The sequence below is a fragment of the Podarcis muralis genome, chromosome 17 (genome assembly GCF_964188315.1).
Source record: "Podarcis muralis chromosome 17, rPodMur119.hap1.1, whole genome shotgun sequence".
In the NCBI taxonomy this organism is placed as follows: Eukaryota; Metazoa; Chordata; class Lepidosauria; order Squamata; family Lacertidae; genus Podarcis; species Podarcis muralis.
In genome coordinates this window covers 40,956,102-40,970,309 of record NC_135671.1, presented here as the reverse complement: position 1 = coordinate 40,970,309, position 14,208 = coordinate 40,956,102, and the positions used below count along the sequence as shown (strand labels likewise).

The 14,208-nt window shown below is 42.7% G+C and overlaps 1 protein-coding gene across 2 annotated transcripts in view; it reads left to right on the top strand.

Annotated features, from left to right (window-relative positions):
- The window catches only part of CFP (complement factor properdin), a 39,426-nt gene extending 25,388 nt beyond the window's left edge, over positions 1 to 14,038 (top strand). Inside the window, exons 4-10 of one of the 2 annotated variants that reach the window (XM_028712632.2) lie at positions 1,006 to 1,176; positions 6,793 to 6,990; positions 7,633 to 7,806; positions 9,299 to 9,493; positions 12,307 to 12,418; positions 13,458 to 13,597; positions 13,705 to 14,038. In XM_028712632.2, coding sequence (XP_028568465.2) covers positions 1,006 to 1,176; positions 6,793 to 6,990; positions 7,633 to 7,806; positions 9,299 to 9,493; positions 12,307 to 12,418; positions 13,458 to 13,597; positions 13,705 to 13,709 — 995 coding nt within the window. In that variant the 3' untranslated portion in view covers positions 13,710 to 14,038. The remainder of the gene's footprint in view (positions 1 to 1,005; positions 1,177 to 6,792; positions 6,991 to 7,632; positions 7,807 to 9,298; positions 9,494 to 12,306; positions 12,419 to 13,457; positions 13,598 to 13,704) is intronic. The other variant, XM_028712633.2, reaches the window with a different exon arrangement.
- The last annotated feature ends 170 nt before the right edge of the window (positions 14,039 to 14,208 follow it).

The following is a 14,208-nucleotide window of genomic DNA, read 5'->3' as shown; positions in this document are numbered from 1 at the left end:
GGTATCTTATGCAAGCTTCTCTGGGAGACTTTTTGATTGAAGAGCAGGGTAAAAATGCTGTAAATAAATCATTAATATTTATAAATAAATCCACATGGAAACCAGTTGCTTCTCTTCCTTATCTGTAAAACCAAGGGGTTTTTGTTTGTCTTAACATTTTGTAGGGACAAACAGGGCCAGGTAAAATTTACCCATAACTAGAATCCAGCCCACAAGTTGTGCATCTCCAACCTAAAATTTCAGTTCTCATATAGTGCAACCTTACACCTGTCTGCTCACAAGTGAGTTCTCTGTAACAGGCTCCCAGGTAAGTGTGTTAGTACAGGTGGGGAGCCTGTGGCTCTTCAGATGGGGCTGGACTCTCAGCTTCCATCATCCTGACCCCTGGGCCTGCCAGCTGGAACTGTTCTGAGCTGGAGTCCAACAACATCGGGAAGACCACCAATTCCCCATCCATGATATATGCAGTGGTGGAGCTTCATGCTCTGGCACCGGGGGGCGGAGAGCAGGTGTGGGCGGCGTGCATCCCAGGGGCGTGGCGTGCCGCGGGGGGCAGCCAAGATGGCAACCCCCCCCGAGCACGCTGCCGAGGGCGGTGCACTTCCCCCACCCCCATCTTCCTCCGCCAGTGGATATATGGATTGCATCCTGATCACACCTGTAGCTCACCTGTCTGTTTATATGATGATAATTTCCCATTACTGTGGATTCTTGTAGCTGCTGAATTCCTCTCCCACCCCACTTTGATTTGATTTAAATATATGAGATGAATCTTCAGCTTTCAGCTTCGCTAATAGCTCCCGCTTTTTGTCTTCTGAATATATCAGCTATCTGGAGAGCGGCTGCCAGTCAGTCTGTGGACAACAGTGGGTTAGATGGGCAGGCTTGCTTGCTTCCTAAGAGCATTTCTGCAGAAAAGACTGGGCTTCATGAAGAGAATTCAGGGCATGTCAAGGAAGCTATTCTTCCCAGTCTTCATTGATGCTGCCCCTTATTTCCTTGCAGGGGTGGGAGGCTGGTCAGCCTGGGCTGCCTGGAGTCCCTGCTCTGTGACTTGCCTCAGAGGGCTGCAGACAAGGAAGCGCACTTGCACCAATCCAGCACCAGACTGTGGAGGCAGTTGCCTAGGAGACGGCGCCGAACAACGGTCCTGTGACACCAACCTGATCTGCCCAAGTAGGTTTTTGACAGAAATATTGGAAAATAAGAACTGGGTCAAAGGATGTCAGGAAGGGAAGGAAAATGGATTCAATGAGAGGTCAGAGAGTTGAAATGGAGGAGGGAGCAAGGCTGTACATGTAATATGGATTAATCAGCTACATATATAGTTGATTATTGCCTTCCCCAGAGAGGTGCACCTGGTGTCTTTTTTGTGGTCTTTCTGGTACCTTTTTATTCACTAAGGTGAATGAAGCTTAAGCTTGTGTTTCAAAACAAACCCTAGGGCTAGGCCTTCACAGTTTTAATATTGTTTTAAATAAAGCTTATGCTCGCCATCTTTCAGGGAGAAATCCTATACACAATATTTTTTTAAAAAGATGTTTATTAAATTTTCAAAAATTATACAAAAAGAAAAACAGTACTACAAACAAAAACACAAACAAAACAAGTATAATTTCATTCCCTTATTTTCTTATAACTTACTTCCCCGACCTCCTCATACCTCCCATTTCTGTATTCCAATTTCTAATTCATTAGTTCAGCAAATCCTCTCCCTTAATTTTTGTTTAGTTTTTAACCTTTCTTTACTTTTTACTTAATCTTTACCGCTGAAAACCATTAATTTCTAAAATCCACATCGTTCTAACATTCATTAATTTTGCAATGTTTCCTGAGATAGTCTTTAAATTTCTTCCAATCTTCTTCCGCCGTCTCTCTTCCCTAGTCACGGATTCTGCCGGTCATTTCTGCCAGTCCCATATAATCTATCACCTTCATCTGCCATTCTTCCACGGTGGGTAGTTCTTGTGTCTTCCAGTACTTTGCAATGAGTATTCTTGCTGCTGTTGTAGCATACATAAAAAAAGTTCTATCCTTCTTTGACACCACTTGGCCGGCCATACCTAGGAGAAAAGCCTCTGGTCTCTTCAAGAAGGTATATTTAAATACCTTTTTCATTTCATTATATATCATTTCCCAGAAAGCCTTAATCCTTGGGCATGTCCACCAAAGGTGAAAGAATGTGCCTTCAGTCTCTTTACATTTCCAGCATTTATTATCAGACAAGTGGTAAATTTTTGCAAGCTTGACCGGGGTCATGTACCACCTATAGATCATTTTCATAGTATTTTCTTTTATTTATTTTTTTTATAAATATTTATTAAAGTTTTAACAAATACAAAAAAAAAAAAACCAGGAACAAACAATAAAAAGATACAATAAAAAAGACAAAAAAACTATAGAAAAAGAAAAGCAAAAACAGCAAAAAGACAAAAACATTTTAAAAACACAAACATTTAAAAAAGAAAAAGAAAAAACCCATGTTTTCATATCCTTATTTTACATTTGCTTATTTCCTTGACTTCCTCGAACCTCCCTCTTTGCATTCCAGTTCAATTAATTATTTCAGCAAGTCCTTTCCCTTTTTCACCAATTTAGATCCCAACTTTTTCTTAACGCAATTTAGCCTTAAATTTTACACTTTAACCATAGTCGATCTATTTCTTACTTAATTCTTAGTAACATTTCTACTAAAGCCCAATACCTTCTTTCCAACAACCTCCTAGCATTCATTAATTTTACAATATTTCTGTAAATATACTTTAAATTTTCCCCAATCTTCTTCCACCGACTCTTCTCCCTGGTCTCGAATTCTGCCGGTCATTTCCGCCAATTCCATATAGTCTATCAACTTCATCTGCCATTCTTCCCGGGTAGGTAGATCTTGTGTCTTCCAGTACTTTGCAATAAGTATTCTCGCTGCTGTTGTAGCATACATAAAAAAAGTTCTGTCCTTCTTTAACACCAATTGGCTGACCATGCCCAGAAGAAAGGCCTCTGGTTTCTTCAGAAAGGTATATTTAAATACCTTTTTCATTTCATTATATATCATCTCCCAAAAAGCCTTAATCCTTGGGCACGTCCACCAAAGCTGAAAGAATGTACCTTCAGTTTCTTTACATTTCCAACATTTATTATCGGGCAAATGGTAGATTTTTGCTAGCTTGACTGGTGTCATGTACCACCTGTATATCATTTTCATAATATTCTCTCTTAAGGTATTACATGCCGTGAATTTCATACCAGTGGTCCACAACTGTTCCCAGTCAGCAAACATAATGTTATGTCCAACATCTTGTGCCCATTTAATCATAGCAGATGTAACCGTTTCATCCTGCGTATTCCATTTTAACAGCAAGTTATACATTCTTGAAAGTATCTTAGTTTTAGGATCTAACAGCTCTGTTTCCAATTTTGATTTTTCCACCTGGAAGCCAATTTTTTTGTCCAAATTGTAGTCTTCTCTTATTTGATAATAATGAAGCCAGTCTCGCACTTTATCTTTCAATTTCTCAAAACTCTGCAATTTCAATTTATCTCCTTCTTGTTCCAGAATTTCCCAATATTTCGGCCATTTGGCCTCCATATTGAGCTTTTTCTGAGCTTTCGCTTCCATTGGGGACAACCACCTTGGGGTTTTATTTTCCAATAGGTCTTTATATCTTATCCAAACATTAAACAATGCTTTCCTGACAATATGGTTTTTAAATGCTTTATGTACTTTAACCTTGTCGTACCACAAGTATGCATGCCACCCAAAAACGTTATCAAAACCTTCTAAATCCAGAATGTCTGTGTTCTCAAGAAGCAGCCAATCTTTCAACCAGCAGAATGCTGCTGATTCATAATAAAGTTTAAGGTCTGGCAGGGCAAATCCGCCTCTTTCCTTTGCGTCAGTTAATATTTTGAATTTTATTCTAGGCTTCTTTTATTTTATTTTAAGGCATTACATGCCGTAAATTTCATACCGGTGGTCCACAACTGCTCCCAATCAGCAAACATAATGTTATGACCAATATCTTGTGCCCACTTGATCATAGCTGATTTAACCGTTTCATCCTGCGTATTCCATTTCAACAGCAAGTTATACATTTTTGACAGATTCTCAGTATTGGAATCTAACAGTTCTGTTTCCAGTTTTGATTTTTCCAGCTGGAAGCCAATTTTCCTGTCCATCTTATAAGCCTCCATTATTTGATAGTAATGCAACCAATCTAGCACTTTATCTTTTAATTTCTCAAAACTCTGCAATTTCAGTTTCTCCCCTTCTTGTTCTAAAATTTCCCAGTATTTTGGCCATTTGGACTCCATATTGAGTCTTTTCCCAGCCTTTGCCTCCATTGGCGACAACCACCTTGGAGTTTTATTTTCCAACAAGTCTTTATACTTAATCCAGACATTGTACAATGCTTTCCTGACAATATGATTTTTAAAAGCTTTATGAGCTTTAACCTTGTCATACCACAAATAAGCATGCCACCCAAAAATATTGTTAAAACCTTCTAAATCCAGAATATCTGTATTCTCAAGAAGCAGCCAATCTTTCAACCAGCAGAATGCTGCTGATTCATAGTATAGTTTGAAGTCTGGCAGGGCAAATCCCCCCCTTTCCTTTGCATCAGTTAAAATCTTAAATTTAATTCTGGGTTTCTTGCCCTGCCAGACAAATTTAGAAATGTCTTTCTGCCACTTCTTGAAACAGTCCATCTTATCCACAATCTGCAATGTTTGGAATAAAAACAACATTCTGGGCAATACATTCATCTTAATAGCTGCAATTCGACCAGACAAGGAAAGCTTTAAGTTTGACCAAATTTCTAAATCTTTTTTCACTTCTGTCCAACATTTCTCATAGTTATCTTTAAACAAATTCACATTTTTAACTGTCATATTAATCCCCAAATACTTCACTTTCTTAACTACTGTTAAACCTGTCTCATTCTGAAACCTCTCCCTTTCAATAGGTGTTAAGTTTTTCTCTAATATCTTGGTTTTCAATTTGTTCAGTTTAAATCCTGCTACTTGACCAAACTCTTGAATTAATTCTAAGACCCTTTTGGTACTAGATTCTGGCTCTTGTAATGTAAGTACCAAGTCATCTGCAAATGCTCTCAGTTTGTACTGTTTAACTCCGACCTGTACCCCTTTAACCAGCTGATCCTTTCTAATCATGTTCAGCAAAACCTCCAGGACTGATATAAAAAGTAATGGGGAGATTGGGCACCCCTGACGTGTCCCTTTTTCTATCTTGAATTCTTCCGTAGCCACATTATTTACAATTAGCTTTGCTTTTTGCTCTGAGTATATTGCACCTATACCATTTTCAAAACCTTGGCCTACCCCCATCCCCTGGAGATTCTTTTTCATAAATCTCCAAGAAATATTGTCAAAGGCTTTCTCCGCGTCCACAAATATCAAAGCTACTTTAGTGTTTATGTTCACATCTAGCTTTTCCAAAATGTCAATTATATTCCTTACGTTATCTGATAAATGTCTTCCCGGAAGAAAGCCCGTTTGGTCTTTATGGATCCTATACACAATAAGCCAGCATAAGTTAAGCTCGTGTACAGCACACCAGATCCAAATTCTGTTCAGGAGCAGGGCTGCTACCAGCTGAGCTGGCCTAAACCTGGCAGAGGGAAAACAAGCCTTCAAAATAGTTTTTAGAGTTCAGAGATCCACTGGATCCTAACCACACTCATCCTGGTGGATATTTCTATAGGATCACTCTCTTAGTGGGGTTTTGAAATGAGCTGCAAATTATTTAATTCTGCTTCTTCTAGGATTTTTTTTTGTGTTGCTGTGTTTATTGACTTTTTGTTTTGTTTCAATTGTTGTATCTTGACTTTAAAAAAATACTGGATGCTTATTTTTATTCTGTAAGCCACCAAAAGAATTTCACTGGTAGGTAGCTGTCAGGGAACTGCCATCAGTGCCGGAGGGAGAGAGCGAGCTCCAGAGGGATCCCAGAGAGCCTCCCGGGATTGGGAGAGGCAGCCCATCTTCTGGGGAAGGGAATCAGCTTAGCTCCAGTGGAGAAGGGGGGCAGATGGGGGAATCTGAGAGGGAGTCACATGACTCCTTGCCGGGGACCAGCGGGGGGAGGAAGGGTCCTCCGCTGCCTACGCCCTCCTTGCGCAGGGAAAGTAGGAGGAGACTGGGCATGAAAGAACTTGTTTGTTGGAAGAAGTTTAAGAAACGCCCACTGACGGATTCTGCCAGCGATTAAGACAGCCACGGGTGAGTGGCCGTCCGGACAGAAAAGGTTCACTTAGGCAACCCAGCCAGGTGTGGGCACCGGCTTACGCACAAGCAACCCCTAGAACCATTACAGTAGCCATACAAAATGATCCAAGAAATGGTTATAGTGGTGTTTTTTTAAAAGGCTGTTTTACTTTTGGGGGAGTTTTTTTTTTTTTTACTGTGGTACAGTACAAAAAATGAAAATGGTAAAATCAATCTTTCCTTCTGTCCATGAGTGGCAGCATTTATGTATAAGTTCTTACACTCCTTTGATCCGTTCAAAGGCGATGGGAATGGATGGAGGAGAGGGAATCAGGGTGGGGGGTTGGGGTGCTGAAGGCATTAAAGGAAATATGGCTGGTAGAGCTTTGCTGGGACCGGATGATCTGATGGAGAAGAGAGACGGGACAGTCTGGAGCAAGGATGGAGGGGACACAGGTCTTAGGGAGGTGAGGTTTGCTTGCCTTCTTTCTGCACAGCCCATCCTGACCCACACCGCCTCCCCCTCACACCCCTCATCTTTCTGTGCTTGCTTCTCTTTTCACACAGCCCATGGAAACTGGGGCAACTGGGGCAACTGGGAACCTTGCCCTGCCACCTGCATTCCCGAGGGCTTGGGGCCACAGCCCAGGCAGCAGCGCCGGCGTCACTGTAACAGCCCCCCACCTTCCAGAGACCCCCCTGGAAACCCCTGCCCTGGAGCTGACCAAGACTACCGCTCCTGCAGCGGACTGCCCTTCTGTCCACGTAAGGAAAGAAAGCTGCCTCATTTACCCAGCCCTCCTCCTGCAAGCAGCTTGCGGGTGATGACCCTGTTGCTCCTGAAGAGACAAGCCCCCCCCCCACCTTATGGATTTATTTAGTGTGTACCTATTTGTGCCAGTTCTATATCACAAAGTGTATTTTAAAAATATCTCTTAGCGGTGTACAGATAACTAAAGCAACAACAATGCAAAGAGCAGAAAATATTACAAAAGTACAGCTAACATATACAAATGTTACATTAATGCATATGTGAATGTTAGATTCTTTGCTGTCTCTGGCCAGCCGGATCGTGATCCAGAAAGGAAATGGGCAAAGAGACTGGCCTGTCCCAATGCTTTCCAAAGTGACAGACCTAGTTTATAGGCTGGGGATGGATGTAGCAGTGAAGACCCCTTTAACCCTTGACCATTGTCCATGCTGACGGCTGGGGCTGCTGGGAGTCCAAGAAAATCTCAACGACCACAGTTTTCGTAGCCCTGCTGCAGGGAGTTTCCAAATGAATTTCTGTTGTGTCCTGGACAATGTAGTTCCACACTTGATGGGCCACAGCGATGCCCATTTAGAGCTTGTGCTTGTCTGAGCAAGTCCGGCTGGGGGTCCAGAGTTCTTTGTGTTGCCCCACAGAGGACGGCAGCTGGGGCAGCTGGAAGCCCACTGGCTCTTGCTCGGTGACCTGCGGGGTTGGCCGAACGGTGGAGAAGCGTCTGTGTGACAGCCCTGCGCCAAAGCATGGAGGGAAGTTCTGCCCTGGTCCAGACACACACACCGACACCTGTAACACCAGGACGCCCTGCCCAGGTAATGGGGAAGGAAGGAGATATGGCAGGGGCAGCTCTTGGGGGTGGGAATCTAGAGCCAGACCGCAAAGCCTGCCCCGCTCGCTTGCTCCTGCCTGCCTGCTTCCATTCCCTCCAGCCCCCAGTGCCCACTGCCATCTGCGGCCCTCCTGCTACCACTTTCTGGCTTTCTTCTGCTGGTGAATATTGCCCCTTCTTCAGAAGGCTGGTGTCCCTCATGTTGTGAAATTCAGGAATTGAGAGGTGAAGGGGAGCCCCCACTTATTCCCAAACTAGCCAGAAGAACTACATGGAACCTCCGTGTACAGAGGCCGTATCGCTTTGAATAAGGTGCTTTGGGATTGTTGCCAGATCCCAAAAAAACTCTGGCCACTCTGAGCTGTCACATGTTGAGGAGACTGTGGAGGTCTGTCTGTACATCTCTGGGCTGTGGCCAGGCTTCTTCTGTAAGTTATTCAGCTTCCCTTTAAAAAGAGATCATGCAAATACTCTGCTTAGCTGCTTGCTAAGAGGTCAGCCTGCTGACCAATGAGGATGAGGCCTGGCCAGCTCCAGCTTTGAGGGGTCTCCTTTGGCGCTGGAGGCTTCTATCTCCCTTGCCCTGCCTGTGGCTACGTCTGGGAACTGCCATGGAAATTTCCTACCACTATTTGGGGGTCAGGGCAGCCAACATGGGGGAGCTGCGGATGGATGCTGCATGCCGACTCTGGACCTGGTATATTTCGCAAACATCTGGATAGCTGGAATTTACATTTTATTTAATTAAAATCTTAATAGAATATAGTAACACGAGTGAAAATGAAAAGGGTCCAGCTGTTTATTCATGAAAAGTTTCATGCCATGGAATCTTCCTGCTTTGCTGGGTCTGCTTACGGGTTGTGGTCATGTGTTGTTTCTGACTTTAGGCTATATTTTTGTAACTTGATGAAATCTTTTTATAATTTGAACAATCAATGCTTTAAAAGTTAGTTTTAAAGTTCAGTTGGTAATTTGGGGTGGAGGTACACACTTAACAACTGCATATGTGGATGTGTGTGAAACAGCGTGCAATTTCTTTGATCCATACCTCTAGGAAAGAATTTATATTTAATTATAACCCTGGTCCCAAGGGCTGCTCCAAGTTACAATACCCCCTCCCTGTGAATCTGCTTGACATCAAGGTAGACAACTTCAGGCCTTGGGCCAAATGTGGCCCCCCAGACTTCTCTATCTGGCCCCTGGAATGCTCCAGCTGCACCCCACATAGCTCCTGCTCTGCCCGGAACATGCCCCTTCTTTTTCTGTTCTCTCCTGTAGCGATTTTTGCCTGGCTGTGTCCACCACTGGGATGGTGACTCTCATTTCCCTGGATGGGGTGTGTGTGTGTGTCTGACTACGGTGGGGGGTGGCCCTCAAGTCCCATCCCCGGACTGTGGGGCTGGCTGCCCTTGCCCACCGTCAAAGCTGGCTGGCATTCTTCTTGACCCTCCTCCTTCTCCCGCAATGCCACACAGTGGACGGGCGCTGGAGGGAGTGGTCTGAATGGAGTGTCTGTGAGAATAAAGCCAGTAATATCAGGATCGCCTGCGATGAGCTGACTGGACTTCAGAGGAGAACCAGGACATGCGTTGGACGGGCGCATGAGGGCAAGCGCTGTGTGGGGCCAACCATGGATATCAGAAGCTGCTACAATGTCCAGTTATGCTCTTGTGAGTATTGGGGATAAAAAGAGGTGGAAGGAGCTGCCCTTGTGAAAGGCTAAGCTTCAGAAATGCCACTTGAGGATGGGAGGCTGCTGGGAGCCCTAGATACTCTGAGTTTTCTTTTTGTCTTCCCCACCCACAATGTGATGGCCATTTCTTGGGTGGCTTGTTTAAAAAGAAAGGAAAGAAAGAAAGAAAGAAAGAAAGAAAGAAAGAAAGAAAGAAAGAAGAATTAGGCACTTGTTTTGAGTATAGGTCACTCTGTTAAAAACTAGTCAGGATATTTAAATGGAACCTCCATATTAAAGAAGCCGTATTTCTTTGAATAAGCTGCCATAGGACTGTTGCTAGACCCCCCAGAGACTCTGGCCCACAACACACATATGCTAAAACCAGCATATGCTGATGTATAGATGTGCACAGATGTGAGCACTGAGGGAAAGTGGCCTTATGTATATAAAAAAAAGGATTTTCAATTCAGGTAGAAGGGAGGAAAGTGCCAAACACCTGGGGCTCAGGCCTCCTGGACAATACTCCTGAGGTGCTGGGTGGTGAATAAGAGGCTGTGTCCTGCTTCCGAGAGCCCAAAGGCTCCTCCACTGGAAGCAGAATGCTGGGCATAGATGGCGCAATCTAATAAGGCCATTCATGATTCCTCTATCATGTGGATTTTTAAAAACAACAGCAACAAAGATTCTACTTTCTGATATCTCTTTCCTTTTTTTAAATAATTTTTTATTGGATTTTACATTTTTATCACATTGCCACATATCAAAATCAACAAAATACATTCCCTCAATTTCCCCCCTCCCCCCGACTTCCCTCAACTTCCTTTTCTGGTCGCCCCCCCCCACCATTAAACCCTGCCTTGTACATATTGTACATGTTATCTCCATATTGATAATTATTATTTCTGTTGTTAATTGTAAATGTTTACTCAAATCCTGGTAGTGAGTTTAGATCTTTACATTGTTACATTGTTTCTGTAAGTACAACATGAAAAGTTCCCATTCTTTCTTAAATTCTCTCTTGAGTCTCTGAGTCTTTCTGTTTACTTTGCCATTTCAGCATATTCCATTAATTTTTGTAGCCATTCTTCCTTAGTTGGTATTTCTTCACTTTTCCATCTTTGGGCTAATAACCTCCTAGCTGCAGTTGTAGCATACATAAAGCATTTCTTCTTTTCTCTTAGTAAATCTTAACCTGTAATACCTAATAAAAAAGCTTCTGGTCAATTTAAATATTTTCTTAATTTCATTACAAATCATATCCCAATACTTATTAATCAGTTTGCAATTACACCACATGTGAAAAAGTTGCCTTCATTTTCTTTACATTTCCTTTTCTTTACATTTCCAACACTTATTTGAACCTGTTCTATACCTTTTTGCTATTTTTTTCTGGTGTAATACTCTGGTCCATGGGGTCACGAAGAGTCGGACATGACTAAACGACTAAACAACAACATCATTTTCATATAATTCTCTTTTATTAAAATACAATCAGTAAATTTCAAATTTACTCTCCATAATTTTCCCCATTCTTCCATTTCTTTATTGTGTCCTATATCTTGCACCCATTTAATCATTATACTTTTTACCTCTTCATCTTTTGTTTCCCATTCTAATAATAAATTATTTGTTTTCTTAAACAATTTGGTATTATCTTCTATAATTTCTCTTTGGAATCTTGAAATATTCAAGCTAAAACCTTTTTTAAATCTTCTTTAAATACCTCATTTAATTGACGATATTGCAGCCAATCATACACATATTCTTTAATCTCCTCATATTCTTTCAGTATTAACTTCCCTTCCTTTTCTATTAGCAAAACTCTATATGTAGGCCATATTTTCTCCCTATTTTTTTATTTTTTTATTGAAATTACTTCTGTAGGGGAAACCTACCATGGGGTCTTTAGTTCTAATAGTTCTTTATGTTTTCCCCATGCCCTTAAAAGTGATCTCCTAATTATCTGATTATAAAATGCTTTATGTATTTTCCCTTTGTTGTACCACAAATACGCACGCCAACCAAATCTATTGTCGTGCCCTTTCAAATCTAATAAATCTGTGTTTTTTAATTTTATCCAGTCCCGGATCCAAGTTGTGCATCTCCAACATAAAATTTCAGTTCTCATATAGTGCAACCTTATACCTGTCCGCTCACAAGTGAGTTCTCTGTAACAGACTCCCATCTCTTAGGCCTCTTGGTTAAGATCAAGTGTAGTATCGGATATCTCTTTCCAAACAGATACAGCCCTAGTGAGCTGTAGACATGAGGCACGATGGCAGAGGGTAGGTGAGCCAACCGCCTCTCCCTACCTGATTATTGCCCCTTGCTTTTGAATGCCTGGCCCAAAGCCACCCTGTGTGCTTCGGGTTGAGCAGGGCTGCATCTACACAACTATAAGAAAGGCTCTGAATTTTTTTTAAAAGCTCATAATGGAAAATTTTATAGTTCTGATTCCAGCTCTACAGCACCATCTGGTATCACATGTTATAATGCATTTATAACATTTTATTTTTACCATGCAGCTGAGTCCCATGTCTTTCTGGTCCCTTTCTGAGGCTGTCACTGCCATGCCCCACTGGTTCTTCAGATACTCTACTTGTCATATTGACACCATATTGATACTCCTTTAACAGTTGTAATGCTTTCCCCCAGAGCATCCTAAGAGCTGTAGTTTGTTAAGGGTTCTGAGAGCTGTGGGGAGAACCCTCACAGAGCTACAGTTCCCTTCATGGTAGTTGTTCAGTAGGCAGAGGTGGAGTCAAGGGATGCCAAGCCTGTGGATCTGATTTGTGTGGCTTCTCTCAGTGAAAGGAGCCTGGACAGAATGGAGCCCATGGGGCCTCTGCAACCCGCCCTGTGGGGAGAAGCCCATGAAATCTCGCAAGAGGGAGTGCAAAGCCATCTACCCCAATTACCCGTGAGTATGAAATGAGGGCAGTGTGTGTGTGTGTGTGTGTGTGTGTGTGTGTGAGAGAGAGAGAGAGAGAGAGAGAGAGAGAGAGAGAGCGCTGAGTTGAGTTGAGTTGAGTTGAGTTGAGGGAGAGAGAAATAGGGAGTTGTTTCATTTTTGAAGGGCAAGCCTGCGAAACCACTTTCTGACTTGCTTAACTGGCCAGCTGCAGCTAGTGCAGAATTCATGTATTTATCTGACAAGAGTTAATAGGCAAAAACTACTTGGCAGTTTGCACAAAACAATAAAGAATGTTCACTAATAATACTGATAAAAATCACACATGAAAAACAAATGGGCATACAATTTATCAAAATAAATAAAATCAGATTGGAAACAGATAGGCTGTTGTGAGTTTGAGCAGGGAGGGGTTAGGCTGTATGATGACTGAGCCCCTTCTAATTCCTGGGGTCCTGGATGCAGCAAGGATTAAAATCCAATGGAGGATTCCATTGCTGGATTATCCAGGAAAGGGTCCTAGTTACCCCCTAAGTCTGGCCCTGAATATAAAGACACCTGAGCCTTTCACAGTCACATGCAAAACCAGTACAAAAGGTAGCCAGCAACAATATCTGGGGTGCTCTGAGCCGGAATCCAGTGGGGTGAAGTCATGGCTTCCTTAAAAAAAACACAACTCTTGGTAACTGAAATGTGCTAAGCGTACTGAGAGTTGTTAGGACAGTCAATTGGTCTTCCCGGGGACTCTGGGAATTGCAGCTCTGTGAGGGGAATGGGGTAGGGTCTCCTACAAGCGCTCCTTAAAAAACTGCAGCTCCCAGAATTCTTGGGGGGAAACCATGACTGTTTATAGTGGTATGGCACAGCCTTAAATGTGCAGTGGTACCACATGCTGTGTTGGGAGGTGGGGGAAGACATATCCTGCTGGAGTTGTCCGTGTTGTTATTGTCTCAGAGAAGCCAGTTTGGAGGAACAGGGGAGGGGAGGGGAGTGTGACCTCCTAAGCCAAGCAGCCCCTTCATTGTGATCCTTTCTCTCTGGCTTGCAGAATGACAGTGGAAGGAGAGAACGGGAAGGTACTGAACGTCAGCTTCTGGGGGCGCCCAAGACCCAACTGCCAGCCGCTGGATGGACAGGGGCTGGTGGTGGAGGAGCAAGCAGCATGCCAAAATGTGCCCCCCTGTGAAGGTGAGTTGGTGGCCATCTTCTGGGGAGGAGAAAACGATGGGGGAGCCCAGCATTTGCCCTGGATTTAACCACGTTTCTCTCTCTTTCTCTCCGCCCCCCACCCCCAGACTGATTTTGAAGAAACTGTGGGTTTCAGTGCTGGAGACTACAAGGAGCCAGGCTAATGTCCGCTTCCTTTCATCTTTGCAACCCCCAATAGCTGCTTCCTCTTTTTGAAATGGTGACCTTGAGAACTGAGGAATAATCAGTACAATAAGTTGTCCTATATGTCAACACACTTACATGTCAGCACACTGTGTAATGTGGGTATTAATTCATATAAGCTTTCCCCCATTTCATAAGCATTTTTTCATTTTCACATAGATATAATTCATTGTATGCTTGTTGGTTGTTGTTTAATATATGATTGTTATTTTTGAAATTAAAAAAAAATGCTTAGCATATCAGGCCAGTGTGTGTCCTAGGTGGGAGATTTTAATCACATTATGGATTCTACTGTTTTCATTTACTGTAAAAGCAACCACTACTCTGCATCTGGATGTTTTAGGCTGTTTGTTGAGAGCTCTGCTTGCAGACAGATGAATATGGTGTAAAAGTATGTACCTCCTAGT